Below are 17,817 nucleotides of genomic sequence, written 5' to 3' on the forward strand. Positions count from 1 at the left end.
TTGTGAAACCAGCACAGAGAACAATGACCTGTGTTGTGTTTTTTTGTGTTTTGTTTTTGTTTTGTTTTTTGGAGCGGTTTTTTGAAAGCAGTTTCGTGAGCAATGTGAGGTGAAGCCAAACTTTTTAAATATTCTCTAGTCCTGAGCCATTTGATCTTAATCTTTAAACCAGATTTAGATTAACAGTCCAGTAAGAATAAGACTCCTCAGGCACAAGTGGGTGGTGGGCATTTTGCTTTTTCATTCACTACTTATCCATTTTGTTTCCTCAGGATTGGAACCTGACCTGGCACACAGAAAATCCAGATTTCACTAAGTGCTTTCAGAACACCATCCTTGTCTGGGTGCCTTGCATTTACCTGTGGGTTTGCTTCCCAATATACTTCCTGTACCTCCGTCGTCATGACAGGGGCTATATCCAAATGTCGCATCTCAACAAAGCCAAAACAGTAAGTGACTTTTACTTCAGAGTCTGTGCCATGTATTTGGATTTTTTGGTTTTATTTTCAGATTTGTACCAAATTGGCTTTTTGTTTTTAAATGGTTTAACTCTATGAAACGTTTGTATTGGGATGGGATCCATGCATACAATTCACCTGAATTTAATTTCCAAGTCTTATGCTGTCATGTCAATGGGCTGCCTGAGAATAAGTTTGTCAGGTCTAAAAAAGCGCATATCCTTCAAGGTCCTTGCGTGTGTGCTGATACATATTACTGGCCCTTGGATACAGCCCCTACAGCGTGCCTGGTGCCCTGAAGTTGGGAAGTACCACATTGTGTTGGCCAACTTGATCCTGAAGCTTCAACCCTAGAAATGAAAGGATTTTATTAAACTAATCAGGTTTTTGACCATCTCTTAAAGCATATAAAATAGTCTGTCTTTTTAGAGTAATTATAGACATCCCGTTCCATTTCTCTCGACCAACTGGCGTTTAACAATCTGTTAACAGAGTTTGTTCCTTTGTAAAACAAGCAAGAGCCTTTGAGAGGAGTTGATTCATTAATGTGTATTTTTGAGGATTTCTGCCCTGTTTATAAACCTTCAATTTAAGAGTTTCTTCCCAGTCTAAGTTGATATACGCCAGTCTTTGCTTCATAAAATGTTAGCGTGTGATATGACATTTAGAATAAATCTGAACTATATAACACAGTAATCTAAAATTCTCTCTTTTAATTGGGAACCTACAGAGAGAGAGTATCTTTTTACCTCATGTATTATGTATGTAGTATACGGTTGGACTAATTTTAATTGCCTAATAGGACTACACACATAGGGCAATTGCATTGGACTGTGTATGCATTAATTTGTTGTACCAAAAGACATTTTGTTACATGTGGTAAGAGTTCACTTTCAATATTTATTCGTACTTTTATGTTCCAGGCCTTGGGCTTACTATTGTGGATAATCTGCTGGGCAGATCTTTTCTACTCTTTCTGGGAAAGAAGTCAAAATATTTTCCGACCTCCAGTTTTTGTCATTAGCCCTACAGTTTTGGGCATAACAATGGTAAGTATAAATCATTCTACTCAGAGTCCTTCTGTGATGCAAAATCACGACCACTAATCTAGCTTTCTCAACTGTACATATTGCCTTTTTTGCAGCTGCTTAGCATTTTTATTCCATTAGGTACAATCCTCATTTACAGATTTCACTTGATGCTGAACTGAAATGCTGATTTTTGATTTATGTAAAGCAAACTTTGTGCTTAAAACTGCGTATCAGCATGTTGAGAAGCATACAGGCTAGTTCTAAGGCATCTACACTTTCTTGGAGGTTAGAGATTCCATTTACTCATGCACATGCTTGAGAACTTGATTTAATTCTGCGGACCAGTAACTCTAAATAGAAGTTCTTAAAACCATAAAATATAGTCAAGAGAGTTGCCAACATTACTAAATTTTAAAAACAAAACTTCAAATTGTTATGGGTATTTGTAATAGACCCTTGAGTTCTCTGGGTCTGAGTGAAATACATGTGTTTATACTCACTCTTGACGCAGTGATGGAAAGTGTTTAAAAGTTAGTTTTCTGTGCACTAGGTGCTAGATGTCCCAGACTGCCTGCCTGCTGGGAAGTGCAGGTACTATCCTGTTAGCTTTTAAGAAAAGCTGACTGCATTGTGCTTCCTCAGGAAAACCTCTCTTTAGTAATCAGCAAGTTGATTTTTTTTTTTTTCTTTTCTTCAGCCCAGGTTAGGAGTAATACAAATTAAAAACCCACTTAAAACAACACACTTGAAAAGAATAACCCAGGCCCATACCTGACCATAATTACATGCAAGATTAATGATGTGACTAAAATGGGAAGCCCTGGACCCATTGTAAACATGCTTTATGCCACGCGAGGGCTACATAAGTTTCCTAAAGTGTACAAAAGTTCCTTTAAACAGAGTGTGGAAATGGAAAAAACAAACATAAATCATATTGGTTAGTGTAACTTTATTTTAACAAGTATGAAAGAGATGATTATTTAAAGATGAACTCTTGCTAAGTCAGCTTTCAAGCGCTTAGCCTTGGGAAATCCCTTGGACAGGTTAAAATATCTTCATAATTAGACATGGCTGTGTATGTTGATTTGTGACGCTTTTTTTCCCTTTGGAGGCTTTGAACATATTTTGTTTGGTGCTCTGCTTTTCCCATCTCTGTATTGTGTTTTTTTTTAAACTGACGCCCTTTGGAGTAGGAACTAGCTTTTAGTTATGTTTGTACAGGGCCAAAGACATTAAGACATAGTTGGAACTTCTGGATGATACTGGAATAGAAACACTAATTCATGGTTTGGGATAGCCATGCTCGTGCTTCGTATATTGCATTTGCTTTGTGTATCATTTTATTTCTTAACCTTTATGAACATAACCTGCTTATGCTATCTTTTTATCTGTCTGTAGTTGCTCGCCACATTTTTAATACAATATGAGCGAATGAAAGGAGTCCAGTCTTCAGGCGTAATGTTGATTTTCTGGTTTACTGCACTGTTGTGTGCCACAATAATTTTCAGGTCCAAAATACTGCAGGCCTTAAACCTGGTAAGTGATTACTTTTCAATTAAGGTGAGTTAAGTGCTGCAATAGCAGTGGCTACTTGTTTAATGATTTAACCTGTAGTGCCCATCAGTGCTTCTTAAGACACTGAGCGAGTTGATGATCCATTAAGTGTACCTTCATTCCTGAGCTTTTAAGGGCCATTAAGTCATGCTTGTTTTACTTTTTATTTAGTTTTCTATGTTTGAAATTAATCAAAGGTTTGATGGTCTTTTATAAATGTTGGCAAGGAAGTTTAAAAGCAAAACAGTTTTACTGGAACGTCTAGAAACATTCATAACCTATTTGAATAGAATGAATGAGTGTACGGTTACATCTGAAACAATTCAGGCTAAAGTTTAGTTCTTTTTCCTGTTGATTATACAGGGGATTTCCTGAAGCACTTGCTTTGATGGTAGCTCTGTTTTATACGCCCATTTAGTCAAAGTGTTCCCTTGTATGGTTAGAATATTTTAGATCTCGCTGGGGTTGGGTTTTTAATAATAAGTTACCCTTGTCAAATTCATTAAATTGTAGCGCTGGCTGAAAATGGAATGTAACTTTCTTGAAAAAGTTCCTCAACTTTGAGGTTTTTTGAAAACTTTTGACTGGCTCCTATTAAATTGGTATTGGGTTTAGTAGTGGCTTTGTGCTTTCTTCAGCCTAAGTTGTCTCTACTTTCTTTGGGAGTGTTGGATTGAGCTGTGCTGTGCATAAGCATAGAAAGAGGAAGCTGTGGTGTCTGAACACAACATGGTGTAGTGGACTAATTTTTAATCCTGGCTCTGACACTTACTTCCTCTGTGGGCTTGGCCAAATCACTTACTACTATTCCATGAAACCCCTTGTGATTTGATCCTGGCTTTAAACTGAAGTGAATTGCACTGGTGCAAGTCCTGGCTTAAACACCACATCTGTACTAGGGAATTGTACGTGTGGCTACACCAGTGGCTGAAAACTCCAGTGTAGACAAGGCCTTAAAAGAAAGAGTGAGATGCTCAGGAACGCTTTTTGTGGTGTCCTCAGATGAACCTGGTGCAAAAAAGCTCCCTTTTTCTCCTCTCTCCTCCACAAAGATAAAACTGTTTCTCCTGTAATGTTTTGCATAGAGGTGGAGAGACAAGGTGGATGAGATAATATCTTTTATTGGCCCACCTGCTGTTGGTGAGAGAGAGGCAAACGTTTGAGTTTTACACAGGTCACCTGAAGAAGAGCTCTGTATAAGCTTGAAAGTGTCTATGTCTCTCTCTCTCTTTTCTTCCTCCCCTCCCCCTCCCCCCCCCCCCCACACACACACAAAAGTTGGGCCTGTAAAAGATATTACCTCACCCACCGTGTCCCTCTAATATCCTGGGACCGACATGACTATAACAGAGCATTGCATAGAGATGGCCAGACGTTCTGTTTTGTCCAGGCGAGTCCTAGAATGTTGTCAGCAATGCATTTAGCCTGGAATGCCCAATACTCTCCTAAGGAATGCTTGCTGTTTTGTGGCTCAGTTTGACCAGCAGCACAGAACCCGCCTTTTGCTTGGTTGATAAGAATATTTACTTGCTCTGATGCTTAGATGCTTATTTCCAAATAAAGGCATTTGGTACACTGTCACTTGTTGTACATTAAGCAGTTGCTTTACATCTTCTAACCAGAATATCAAATCTTTTTTTAGGGTGCTGAAGTTGATGTATTTCGTTACGTTACCTTCTACAGCTACTTCGTCCTGGTGCTAATACAGCTTATACTGTCCTGCTTCCCAGAACGACCGCCTCTGTTTTCTGAAACCGTTAATGATCCTGTAAGTTTCAGTAATGTTTTTACCCAGGAGGAATAGACTGGAATATAAAGTGTCCTACCTGTAATACTGTTTACAGTGAGTCATTGGGCCTGATTCTGGAAAATGTTGAATAATTCTATTCCCATTGAATTAAACTGCAGTAGAAGGCACTTGCAGTTCACTATTGAGTTGATTTGAGAGTGAGGGCATTTGGCACCGTGCAGGATTAGGTCCACAACATGCAAAGATTAGATGGATTTTGTAAACAATGTCAACAGTTTAAGAGACAGGCTGGTGGTGGTGATGGCTAAATGGGAGGAGATTGCTTTAGCTATCCTGGAACATGGATGGTAGAGGTAATATTTTTTTCTGGTAGGCACTGGGTTTGATTCTAAGAAATACTGCCCCACCCCCACTCTACCTCTTCCCTGCCTCTTTCTTCCCCCTCCCTCCCAGTGCCTCCTGGCATGCAGGAGGCACTGGGAGGGAGAGGGAGGAGTTGATCATTGGGGCTGGCAGACCCCCTGGAGTAGTTTGAGAAACCCTGATATAGTAGCAAGTTATCCACCCATTGTAACAGTCCCTGGGTGCTTTATATAATTCATAATGCATCATCTGCTCTCACAGCCTAGAATGGTTTTGAATTTAATACTAAAAATGAAAAAAATGTTTTAGGGCTATTAATTTCATCAATACTCAAATGTTTATATTGTGTTCTAGACTTCTCTCTACAAATCAAGTTCAGCACTTGATAGCAGGAGACCTTGTTAGCTGCCTAATGCAGAACTTCCACTTATAAGTTAGGCTAAGATTTTATCATGGATATTTTTAGTAAAAGTCAGACAGGTCACGGCTTCTGTGAATTTTTCTTTATTGCCCGTGATCTGTCTGTGACTTTTACTAAAAATATCCTTGATAAAATGGGAAGGGACTGGGCAGCAGCAAAATGGCTAGGAGCTCTGGGGCCCCCACAACCCCATGTGGGCTCAGAGCTCCGGGGTCCCCCTGCCAGCAGCAGCAAATGGGAGCTGCAGAGTCCCCCTACCCTTCCCCCAGGAGTGGAAGCGCTGCTGGAATCCCTCTTGCTTGCGCTCCTCCCCTTTCCCCGTGCGGTAGCTGGGGGCGGCAGAGGTCCCCCTGAGCGCCCCGCAGCCCACTGCCTCAGGTGGTGGGGGAACCTTACAGCTCCCTGTCACTGCGGGAGGCAGCAGGACCCTGCAGCTGCCAGAGCTGAAGTCACGGTGATGTCTGCAACCTCCGTGACAAAACCATGGTCTTACTTATAAGTAGACTGCAGAAATGCACAGAGAAAATCTAATACTTTCCGTATGCTTCCTTGAGTCAGTTTAAAACTGCCTTTTTTCCAGGAAGGCAGAGTGCTTCAATTGCTTGCAAGTAGCATTGTTTTTGATCTGGCAAAGTGCTAGAAATGTTGAATACTTGGGAACTGTCGAGTTCCTTATCCCTCCCCCAAATGCTGTCTATTTCATACATAAATATGCTATTTTATATTTGTCTGTCTGCTTCTTAACACAGAAAAAATTAATACTGTTAACTTCAATAGATCATTCCCTCTCCCCTCCCCCCCAAAAGGTCAGATGCTCAGTCATTTGAAAGGGAGAAGAAATGCAGATCTGTTTCATGCTACTTTGTTGTAACATTTTTAGAATTCAATTTAATGGAAAAGTTGAGTGAAACAAACATGAGACAAATATTAATCCTGAAAAAATTCAACTCCTGTATTTTTCACATCATCTCTGTAATGGTGACAGATGACTTCGTAGGTGAAAGTGCATGAGCTGTTCTAATTTTATAATACACATATAATATAATTTTATAATTATGGTTATTGGTTACATGTGCCAGAGGAGTGACCGACTGTGTGTTCTTGATATGCTGATACTTTTGTGTCTGTGTGTGTGTGTGTGGTGGGGGAATAAAGGGAGGGGAGTGTATAATCTCCTCTGGAATTTTGCACTGAATCCACAGTATTGCCTTTGAAATTCTTCCAAGATTCCTTTTTAACTTAATCCAATCACTGATACTTTTTTAAACTAGTTAAGGCTAATGTTACACTTAATATAAACTGATAGAAAACCCAAACTAGGAATCTGGTGCTGACTTTGTGATGAGTCAGAGAGTGGAGACCAGCATAACTCCAATTGTGATCTTTCTATTTGGAATTTGCATATGTGGTGTACAAGAAAACTTTCTTCATGGGTAACTTAATTTTCTCTGACCAGTTGCCCTCTTCCATTCCTCAGGCTTGGGCTTTTTTGGGGTGCAAAACCATGTTCTAATGTGGTTCTCATTCTAAGAAGCCAGCCCTTTTTTGTTTTCACAGACTTAATGAAAGTCTACTAGCTACTGGAGGGCTGTGTGTGTATGTAAGATCAGAATAGTTGACTTTAAAATGGCCATTCTCCAGTGACTGCCTTAGTTTGAAAGGAGTTGACGGGTTTCAGACCACATCACCCCAAATCACTATCACAAGCGGCATTGAGCAATACCCTTGCGGATAGTCTCAGAGACTAAACTCTCAGCCTTCTAAGGGCAAGTGGCTAGATGTCAGGATTCTGTGCTGCTGGCCAGTGCTGTATGTCTTGTTGATAAAGGCCTACAGTCTCCAGGGCAATCAGTTTTGGCACCTTTTGCAAATGCTGCAACTGCTTAAACATACACTTTCTCCTTGTTTTCAATGATATTTGCCTAATTTTTAAAATGTATTTTTAAAAATGGAATTTTGGTGCTTAGATGTCTCAATCATTCCATTGTAGGTTTTCCCTACAGTTCCACTCCATCACCAGACAGGCTACGTAATGCTTAGACAATCTTCTGCTAGTTACTGAGAAATAAAATATAAGATTCTGCTTGGTTATCTAGAGCAGGGGTTCTCAACCTTTTTCTTTCTGAGACACCCGCGCGCCCCCTCCCCCCCCCCCCCCCCCAACATGCTATAAAAATTCCATGGCCCACCTGTGCTTACAACCACTATTTTTCTTCATATAAAAGCCAGGGCTAGTATTAGTAAGGTAGCAAGCAGGGCAATTGCCTGGGACCCCATGTCCCGGGGGCCCCGTGAAGCTAAATTGCTCAGGCTTCAGCTTCAGCACCGGGTGGCAGTGCATCGGATCTTGCGCTTCAGCCCCATGCGGTGGGGCTTTGGTTTTCTGCCCTGGACCCGAGTGAGTCTAATGCCAGCCAGCCCTGCTTGGCAGCCCCCTGAAACATGCATGACCAAGAAAGGAGGACTTAGTGGTGCTGAGGAATTGTTATAATTTCAGAAGGATAAAAGTAGTATTTTTTTAATTGTTTCAATAGGTTTTATTTACATGGCTGACATTTTTCTCCTTTCCTTTCCTTTAGATTCCCTGCCCAGAGTCTAGTGCTTCGTTCCTTTCCAAAATTACATTCTGGTGGATTACAGGGTAAGAGAATAAGTCATTGTATAATGCAGCTGTCAAGTGTCAACCTATTGTGCTTTCAGAAGATACTTAAGGATATCCTGACCTGTGGAGAGTTTTACGATTGTTCAGTAGACACTTAACTACAGGAAACTGATAGGTGGATGATTACTTTTATTTTCTAATGACGGGTCTCTTCAGTCTCTTGAATTCTGCTGATGTTGCATATGTAGCCTCATAAACATGTATCATTAAATGATGCATTTTAATGTTTGATGCATAGGAGTGGTGGAGTGGAAACCAAACTTATAGTACCTGTGTCGTTGTGACTGTTAGAAGATGATAGACTAATCTTCTTTTAAAATTTTTTTCCTGGTTATCTGTAGTTGCTTCGTTTTATTTATCTTCAACTGTGCTTCCTTGTATTGTGATCAAATCCGCTATCTCAAGCTACATGGTATCACTGTTTGGATGGGAGAGCACTAAGGAATATGTAAACACTTAAAGCATTATAGGTGATTAAGCAGGTTATAACTTCTTTCTTAATCAGGACTTGGCCAGTGTCTCAGCATAGTCTTAGGTACAGGTTTTGCCTTTTAGGTAAGAGTAAAATGAAGGCTAATAAACATTCTATTGTTCAGTTTATAAAATGAGTTTTAATTGCATTGCTAAATTCCAAGTGGGATAATTTCATTCTGCTTCCTAAATTCTCCCTGTAGTTTCACTTAAGCACTATATTACTACTTATCTTAATTTTTTGTGCATTGTTAAATAAATTACTGCATCTCACTTCGCAGCTGGCTGCATTTTGGGGGTGGATCAATAGTTCTCTGTGTTATGAAATTAGATATACAGGGTATAACTTGTTTTGGCACTCTCTAAAGGATGCTGCTGCTGATGATGATTCTTTCCAATATAGGTTGATGATTCAGGGATATCGGCGACCATTGGAAGCTAAAGACTTGTGGTCATTAAACAAAGAGGACACATCTGAGGAGGTAGTGCAAGGTTTGGCTAGGTACTGGGAGAAGGAGTGTGCAAATACAAAGAAGTAAGTTCAGTTATGCTAACAGTTATTAATACAAAGTGGTAGCTAATATAGGAAACTTAGATGGCATTGGTCAAGATCCATTTTAGTCAGGAAACTTTTCTTGAATTCCATTTATGTCAAGAAAACTTAATATAAAGAGGAAACTATTTTATTTATAGGTAAAATAATACATGAGTGAAAGTAAAATAAGCTGTTAACACTGAGAAATAGTAGTGAAGTACAACTGATTGATTACACAATCCGTGCTTTTATCTAGTTGGTTAATTCCACTTGTTATGCATATTATTATGAATATGTTCCAGAAGTCCATGACAATTAAAGTATCATTATTTGGTTCTTACCCAGACAAATTTCCATAAGCTCATTAGACACTTTCTTGAATAAGGATTGAGTATGGACCTCCAGGATTTGCCCTTAGGTGCATAGACACTGAGGAGTAACCTTGTGAGTGTATGTGTCAGAGAAGAGGGTTTTTTGTTTGTTTTAAATTTAGATTTTCTCAGCTTGCAAATGGACTACAACCTTTGCAGTCTTCTATTTTGTATAATTTTCAACCAATGTTCATTCTGTCTACAAATTTTTCTCATGCTTACGTCATCACGGCATACTGAAATGACTGGCCAGTGAAGGAAAAAACTCTAAATTCATATGTTGTTCTCAATTTAGTTAGGTGTACAGCAGGGATGCTGGAACAGTTTGTATAGTGGGGGTGCTGAGAGCAATTGAACCAAACTGTAAACAATGGAAACCACTTCAAGCCGGGGGTGCAACAGCACCCCTCGTTCCAGCACTCATGGTAGATAGTATACACAGAAACATAGTTTTACATACAGCCTGTTCTCAAATACTGGGAAATATGGTTTGGCATACACCAGATTCATCAACTTAACTGTGGTTTCGTTCTACTCATTAGGGATGATTTAGCATAATTCTTTCTTAGGTTGTAAACTCTTAAGAACAGGGACTGTGTCTATTAACTCCATTTGTACAGTGTTGAGCACAGTGGGACCTTAATATTGACTAGGATCTAGGGCTGCTACAGTAATATAAATAATAAACTCATGTTTGACTTTGCAACTCACATATAATTGTACACCTGAGTATTCCATAGCTATAGGATGTGGTTTTTAGGAACATTTGTCCCAAGGAAAAAAAAAAAAAACTAGGGCTCTGAAGTGCTGCTCAGTTAACCAAAGGCTAGTAGCTTCTGATAAACAGATCCCTCCATAATGTTGTGAAACACTGGCTTACCAGTCCCAAAAGTGGCTGGTAAACTACCATCTCTGATGCAGGGACACTTGGAGCTACTGAAAGGAATGATGGCAAATATTATGACGACTGCAAATCCCTGTGGTGGTGAGTATCTAAGGGCTTGTCTACATTACCCGCTGGATCGATGGGCAGTGATCAATTCAGCGGGGGTCGATTTATCGCGTCTAGTTTGGACATGATAAATCGACTGCCAGTGTAGAGTAGGCCTAAGGCTATGTCTACACTCATTGTGACGTGTAGAGTACATGCACTACATGCATAGTTACATGCTGCAATGGAAAGGCTCCAGCTGTGGGGAGCTGCCAGAGCATTTCCCTGCTTACCTCCCTGCCGCTGGAGCCTTTCCCTGCTGTCTCCCCTGCCAGAGCCTTTCCCCACTGCTGGAGTCATTCACTGCAGTGGGAAAGTCTCCAGCAACAGGACATTACACTGCTAAAAAATAAAATGTTAGGCATGGGAGGTATGGCTTGGGCAAGTAGATAGCTGAATCCCAGGGTATATACTCTGTGTAGGCTGTGTGGGGTACCCATCTAAGCTGCACCTCACTGACTACAAAAACAACAAAGAGTCTGGTGGCACCTTAAAGACTAACAGATTTATTTGGGCATAAGCTTTCGTGAGTAAAAACCTCACTTCTTCGGATGACTCTATGCATCCGAAGAAGTGAGGTTTTTACTCACGAAAGCTTATGCCCAAATAAATCTGTTAGTCTTTAAGGTGCCACCAGACTCTTTGTTGTTTTTGTAGATACAGACTAACCCGGCTACCCCCTGATACTTGACAACTCACTGACTACATTGCTATTTAAACTTGCGCTAGCTGGGCATGCAGTGTTTGTACTCTGGATGTCACAGTAAGTGTAGACATACCCTAAGCTACTTTTTCTTGGCAACTGGAGTAGACTTCTCATTTTAAGACTCTGCATTCTTATGTTCAATTTTACAGAAGAGTCACTGTCATTAATTTTAAATAGTTGTCAGTGTGATTCAGTAGAATGTCCTAACGATTTAAAGAAATGTTTCTTTATTATTATTATTATTATTATTATTATTGTAGGCAAGCCATAAAAATGGTGTATTCACCCAAAAAGCAAATGAAATCCAGCAACTCAAATGGCGATGTGACAGAAGAAGTTGAAGCTTTGATTGTAAAACCATCTCAAAGGAACTCTGCACCTTCTCTGTTGAAAGTGTTGTATAAAACCTTTGGACCGTACTTCCTCATGAGTTTCCTGTTTAAAGCCTGTCATGATCTTATGATGTTTTCTGGCCCGGAAATCTTAAAGTAAGACTTCCTTTAATGCTTTCTTCAGTTCCTCTGTTTATACAAAGTACCTAGGTAGATCTCTTTTGATTCCTTCTCGCTAATATCAGACTACTCTTCCTTTAGCTGGGACAGCTGACAAGTTGCTTCCTTTTGCACTAGAGTTTCTATGCAAATGACTTTGCTTCACTGGTTTCCAATTTGGGATCTAGCATTCCAATTCCCTTCTGATGCTCTGAGAGTGACCTTTAACACTAGGAAGGTCAGACAATGGAAGTTCAGATGCAGCAGGAAACTTGCTTCATCTAAGCTAATGTTAATCTGTGACAGTTCATGAGATCACAGAGAGGGTCTAAAGGCTCCTGAAGCGAAAAGTAATGCTTAAAATCAGTAGGTGAAGCAATGGAAGGGTGAGGGGAAAAGGTGTGCTGGTATAATGTAAGGGAAGAAGTGGAACACTAAGTAGAAATGATGTACCTTTAGTTTGGATGGTGGTGAAACAATTCTGTGGCAGTAGCTCTGAGTCAGTGCAGAGCCTATGCAATGTATTCTGCTCATTCTCTTTTTGAGATAGCCATGTGCCTTACTAGTGATCACTTCTGTCAGTACATCCAAGAAGACCTATATTAGAAGTTTCTGAGAAAGTTTGGTAGTTCAATCTTCCAGATTATAGCTAGGGACACTTGGGAATGGGACCCATGCTGGTGGGATAGGAAGGCGGTGTGTGGTGGGGGAATTCGGGGGACCTCTCAGTTACAAAGTCTGGGTAAAAATCTTGTGACTTGACTGAGGCCACACTCTAGTGTTCCTGAGTGTTTGCTATTGCCAGTTTGATGTGTCTGTTGGGATATCATGTGACCGATATGTCTGGAATAATCTAGTCATTGTTTGGAAATTTTGATAAGCTCTGACAATGTGCATTAACCTTGCCAAATTCTCTCTTCGCAGGTTGTTAATTAACTTTGTGAATGATAAAGATGCCCCAAATTGGCAAGGCTATCTGTACACAGGGCTTCTGTTTGCATGTGCCTGTCTGCAGACTCTGATCCTCCACCAGTACTTCCATATTTGCTTTGTTACTGGAATGAGGCTTAAAACAGCTGTCATTGGTGCAGTCTATCGCAAGGTATGCATGTTTGAAATGTTGCATCATCACCAGAGTAATGGCACCTCTGAAAATTGGGGCGGGGAAGCTGCAATAAAATCTTAGTGATGAACTTGAGTAAATTACATAGTTTTAACTAGTTGGTATGCTTTGCCCAGGCTGGTATCTAATGGTAAACAGAATGTAAGAGACCTCCTTCAGCCCACAGCTGTAAATTAAAGATACTTTCAGTTAAGAAGCTGCTTTTATTGATCATGTACAACAAAACCCCAACCTATTTCACATCTTACCTTGGAATGGGAACTAAACTTCCATCTGCACAGAAATGGGACAGACGTCAGTAAAATGAGAGGATTATTAGCAACTAAGCAGGCACCAGTCTGCACAACCTCAGCCTGAAACAACCTGGAACTATTTAAAAAATAGACTTTAGACTAGCTGCTCTGCAGGAGGCGAGGCAGGAAAACATATGACAAGAAGCCAGCACTCAACCCGGACACTAAAACCAAACAAACCCCAAACAAAAACAACTTGCTCATGTTTTTAACCCTTGGTTAATTTAACCCTGATTAAAACTGTGTATTCAATATACAGTGCTTTTTAGGCACGCAGGAAAAAATCAATACTGTACGTCAGAGAAGCATTGCCTGTGACCACAAATTAAACTCCAGAAAAAGCTGTTCATGCTGCAGTATGAAATAAAGGCAAATTGTGAAGCTGTTTTGCCTACTATAGTCAGTATGTTCCTTTTTATCTACACACAGGCATTGGTTATCACAAATTCTGCAAGAAAGACGTCTACTGTTGGGGAGATTGTAAATCTAATGTCTGTGGATGCTCAGAGGTTCATGGACTTGGCTACGTATATAAACATGATTTGGTCTGCGCCTCTGCAAGTTATATTAGCATTGTATTTATTATGGCAGGTAATTGTCATACTTCTTGTTTTCCTGTTTAATTATGGTAGGTGAATGCAACTAGTGGCCAGGTGTTTTCCTCTGAAGTTCAAGACTATAGATAGCTAATGTCAGACCATTGGAGAGTATAGAACATGCGAGAGTGAGAATCTGCATGGAGAACCATTTAGGGCAGTATGCTGCCGCTGTGATGGAAGAGAGGAGGTAGAGGGCTCTCAATTGCAAATCTAGCCCAAGCCTCCTCAAGTACCATGCTGGGACAAAGGCTTCTCTTACCCATTCCCTGTGTAGAAAGTGAATGTCCTGTCAACAGCCCTTCCTCCACTCAGCAGTCTTGGGCCCCAGTGGCTGGCCAGCTAAGCAGCCCTTTCATGTGTCATGTGAATTTGGGCGTCCTGTGCTTCTAGAGCACCCAGTTAGCTGTTGGGACTCTGCTTACGCTGTGTCATTTGGTGGAGAAGTGGGCAGATGAAGGATCTTTGATTCATCATCCCAGCACCCATCATGCTGGGATAATGCCTGCTGTTTCTAGTCCAGGTACTTATTAGAAGGGCAGCCCCGGTTCTGCTTACAGCCAGGAAGTTAAGGCAGAATCTTAGAAACTCACCCCCCTGTATTCTACTTTGAAAGAATAGCACCAACAAAAAGTTGAGGCATGTCGGGAAGGACTTGCATTTTAGCTTTGAAGAAGCAAAGATCATAATTATCTGCATGTATCTTTAGTCAAAAAAGGAGGGAGGAAAGGGATAGAAAAATTATATATACACATGGGGGTTTACGCTACATAGAATGCTTTGATATAAGATCTTTAAAGGTGTATGCTAACATTTTCTAAATAGTGTGTGTGTGTGTGTGTGTGTAAATGTGGGTTGTTTTCCCCCCCCCCCCCCTCTTAGAATTTAGGTCCTTCTGTCCTAGCAGGTGTGGCAGTCATGATCCTTTTGGTTCCAGTAAATGCTGTGATGGCAATGAAGACAAAAACATATCAGGTATGACACTTCATGTTTGTTTGTATGTGTATATGCTTTAAGACATGTTGCTATTTTACTGTTCTGTGTGACCCATTCAATTCATGAAAGTTTTATGCTTACTATTCAAATTCTTGTCCTGTGTGCCAGGGTGTTTTTTATAATGGGCATGTGCTTCCTGACAGTAGCCTTCCCACCAGTGACTAGCAAAGCTAATGCACAAAACTCTTCCAAAATAAAAATGCACCAGTGTCCTGCAATGTTGTGTTGCAGTGTAGCTTTTTTAAGTCACAAGTAAAATGCAGTAACTTCCAATACAGTGGTAAGGTACCTTTCGCCAACTCAACAGAATGCCTGAGATGATAGATAAAATGCGTGCTGTTAAGTGTTTAAACTGGCTTTTAGCTGACTCTTCTAAGAAATGTGTACACCAGAGTGTTTGAATCAAGTGTATTACTGAATTTGGGACACGACTGGAATGCTGTTAAGCTTAACTTTGGGATGCTTGTAGACTACTCTTCTTAGGTTAATGTCAGTCTGTTAACAAACCTCTTAGAATACCCACAAAACTCCTTGACTCTCAGTTTTGGTTTTCAAACTAATCAGGTCAAAGAATACAAATCCATTTGATTATGGTCATTTTTTTTTTCTGTGAACTATAGTTGAAAATTTAAGTCCAGAATATGAAATAGCTGAGATTTCCCAGGTATCAGAGTCTGATTACTGTGGGTAAATGTTGACCCTTAATGGGGACCATTGCATTGAATCATATGACCCTGCTGCCACCCAAATAAAGTGAAACGCCTTTGAATTTTGCACTTGCATAGTGCATTCATCCAAGCCTCTTCAGGTGCCCCATTCCACTGATGAAGCTTCCCCACATTCCTTTGAGGAACAGTAGGTAGGTATTTTCCCCATTCTATAGATGTCCTTTATAATGAAGGTAATACCTGTATAATGTGCTTATAAATAAGGTACAGGTGTGATACGTGACTGGCCCAAGGTGACATAGTATGAGTCAGTGGCAGAGTTGAGATTAGAACTCGCAATTCCTGACTGTTCTATACTGATTCACACTCCATCCGTGTCTAGAACGGTACATCTTTTCAAAGGTTCTTTTCCTTAATTTGGAAAGGCCTCTAGGAGGAAGGAGGCTTCTGAAGTGAACATATAAGTGTAGCCTCATGGTGTAGTGGGGAGAAAAATGCTCAGAAGTTAAGTAGCAAGAAGGGAAGGTAGGTTTGTTCCTGCTGCTGACTAGAAGACATGAGCTATGAGCCAACAGGAGTCTGAACAGAATGAAAAGTGTGTGGGGTGGCCAAGGGCTAGATACAAATTGTATATCATTGGCGCTCAAAGGTATAATGGAGTTACTTTTTTAAACCGCATTTTGTACATAAATGCATAGACTTTTTAAGGCCAGTAGGGACCATCAAGTTCCTGAATTCTACAAAGATGTCTGACTTTATTTGTTGGAAATTGTTTTTGCCTTTCCTCAAAACCACCCCTAATTAGTTAAAACGTTTGTTTAATTCTGCAGTTCCGTATTTGTTGGTAAGGCGGCACTTTTGTTGTTCATTTGCATTTGTAAGTGGTCTTTCCCCATAATAATTCGCCAACACAAAATATACTGTTAAGAAACTTGTATGGGCTAAATCGGTTTATTCAAACGGCTTTGTAGACATGCCAAGTATTGTGCTATGCTAATGACTTGTTTCTTTGTAATGGGATTTTAGGTAGCCCATATGAAGAGCAAAGACAACAGAATTAAGCTGATGAATGAAATTCTCAATGGGATTAAAGTGCTGAAACTTTATGCTTGGGAATTAGCCTTCAAAGAGAAAATATTGGGGATCAGACAGGAAGAGCTGAAAGTGCTTAAAAAGTCTGCTTACCTTGCAGCAGTGTCTACGTTCACTTGGGTGTGCGCTCCTTTTCTGGTAAGTAAAACAGGTTTGAAGTTGTGTTTTGCTGGGTGGTAGAAGCCCAAAGCAACAGTGAGAGCAAAGTCCTGCTTTCCTATTAGTTACTGTACTGGTCTTTCACTGTTCAGAGAACTCAGTCTTGTAACCAGAACTCTATCCACAGCAACATGCAGTTCAACAGTCAACTTTTCAGCACTTTTAGAAAAGGTATTTCTCTACACTTTTTTTTTTAAATGTTAACAACCTCCAAGTTAAACATTTCCCGACTTTAAGACAGTGACTTGATTAGTTCTTAGGCTTTCATTTTCACCAGTACTGCAATTGTTGTTGGAACTTAAAAGGAATAAATAGTAATAATAGTAATTTGGTCACAAACTGGAACAAAATGCCCTCCAGGAAGTCATTATTATATATAGATTATCTAGGAAGCACCTCTTAGAACTTCCCTTTGCATTAACATTTATACTTTGTAATTTTTTTCCAGAAAAATTACATTATAGAAGTGCATGCTATACAGATTCCCAAGTGAGAGCGTTAATCAAAATGAATATTCTGCATTTCCAAGCACACCACATACTAGTCCTACATAGATGTGTGTGGATGCCTCTTTTCTCCCACCCACACTGGTAAAGCTGATTTGGCGGGAGAGGGCTGTTCTTTAGCCTGGGATCATTCTAACTTTTAAAAAGATTTTGTTCCACATTTAAATATTATCTCTGACTATTTATGGCTGGTTTGAATTTACACGGAAAAGGAAGAGAGGAGACAAATTGTGTTAAAATTGCTTGTGCCCCTAATAGAACAAAGGGCCATTGCTATCGTCATCTGGCAGAAGCAAACAAACCATGCCTACATTAGGGTAAAATATGTATGTTCTGTTTGAAGGCGTTTAAGTGTTCTTTCCACTCATGGATTCCTTCCCTCCAAGTGCTGTTCATGTTTACATGACATTGGTATGATAAAAGGCAGAAGAAGCAGCATCCTGCGTAGGAAATGTCAGAAGTATTCTTTAGTGAATCTTTTTCTAAAAGAAGGCTGAGATGGCTTTTTAAAAAGCCGGTTTACTAGGTTCCTAAATACAGCTCCGCAGAGGGACTTTCCTTATTTCAGTTTAGCTCTGTT

The 17,817-nt window shown here is 40.1% G+C and overlaps 1 protein-coding gene across 2 annotated transcripts in view; it reads left to right on the forward strand.

The window, feature by feature from the left end:
- ABCC1 (ATP binding cassette subfamily C member 1) overlaps positions 1 to 17,817 on the forward strand; it is a 98,616-nt gene that overhangs the window by 43,742 nt on the left and 37,057 nt on the right. For both annotated transcript variants that reach the window (XM_054041819.1, XM_054041820.1), the window contains exons 2-12: positions 273 to 449; positions 1,382 to 1,507; positions 2,888 to 3,025; positions 4,686 to 4,811; positions 8,157 to 8,218; positions 9,114 to 9,245; positions 11,574 to 11,801; positions 12,729 to 12,906; positions 13,650 to 13,811; positions 14,699 to 14,791; positions 16,507 to 16,710. In XM_054041819.1, coding sequence (XP_053897794.1) covers positions 273 to 449; positions 1,382 to 1,507; positions 2,888 to 3,025; positions 4,686 to 4,811; positions 8,157 to 8,218; positions 9,114 to 9,245; positions 11,574 to 11,801; positions 12,729 to 12,906; positions 13,650 to 13,811; positions 14,699 to 14,791; positions 16,507 to 16,710 — 1,626 coding nt within the window. The remainder of the gene's footprint in view (positions 1 to 272; positions 450 to 1,381; positions 1,508 to 2,887; positions 3,026 to 4,685; positions 4,812 to 8,156; positions 8,219 to 9,113; positions 9,246 to 11,573; positions 11,802 to 12,728; positions 12,907 to 13,649; positions 13,812 to 14,698; positions 14,792 to 16,506; positions 16,711 to 17,817) is intronic.

Source organism: Malaclemys terrapin, chromosome 10, assembly GCF_027887155.1.
Source record: "Malaclemys terrapin pileata isolate rMalTer1 chromosome 10, rMalTer1.hap1, whole genome shotgun sequence".
In the NCBI taxonomy this organism is placed as follows: domain Eukaryota; kingdom Metazoa; phylum Chordata; order Testudines; family Emydidae; genus Malaclemys; species Malaclemys terrapin.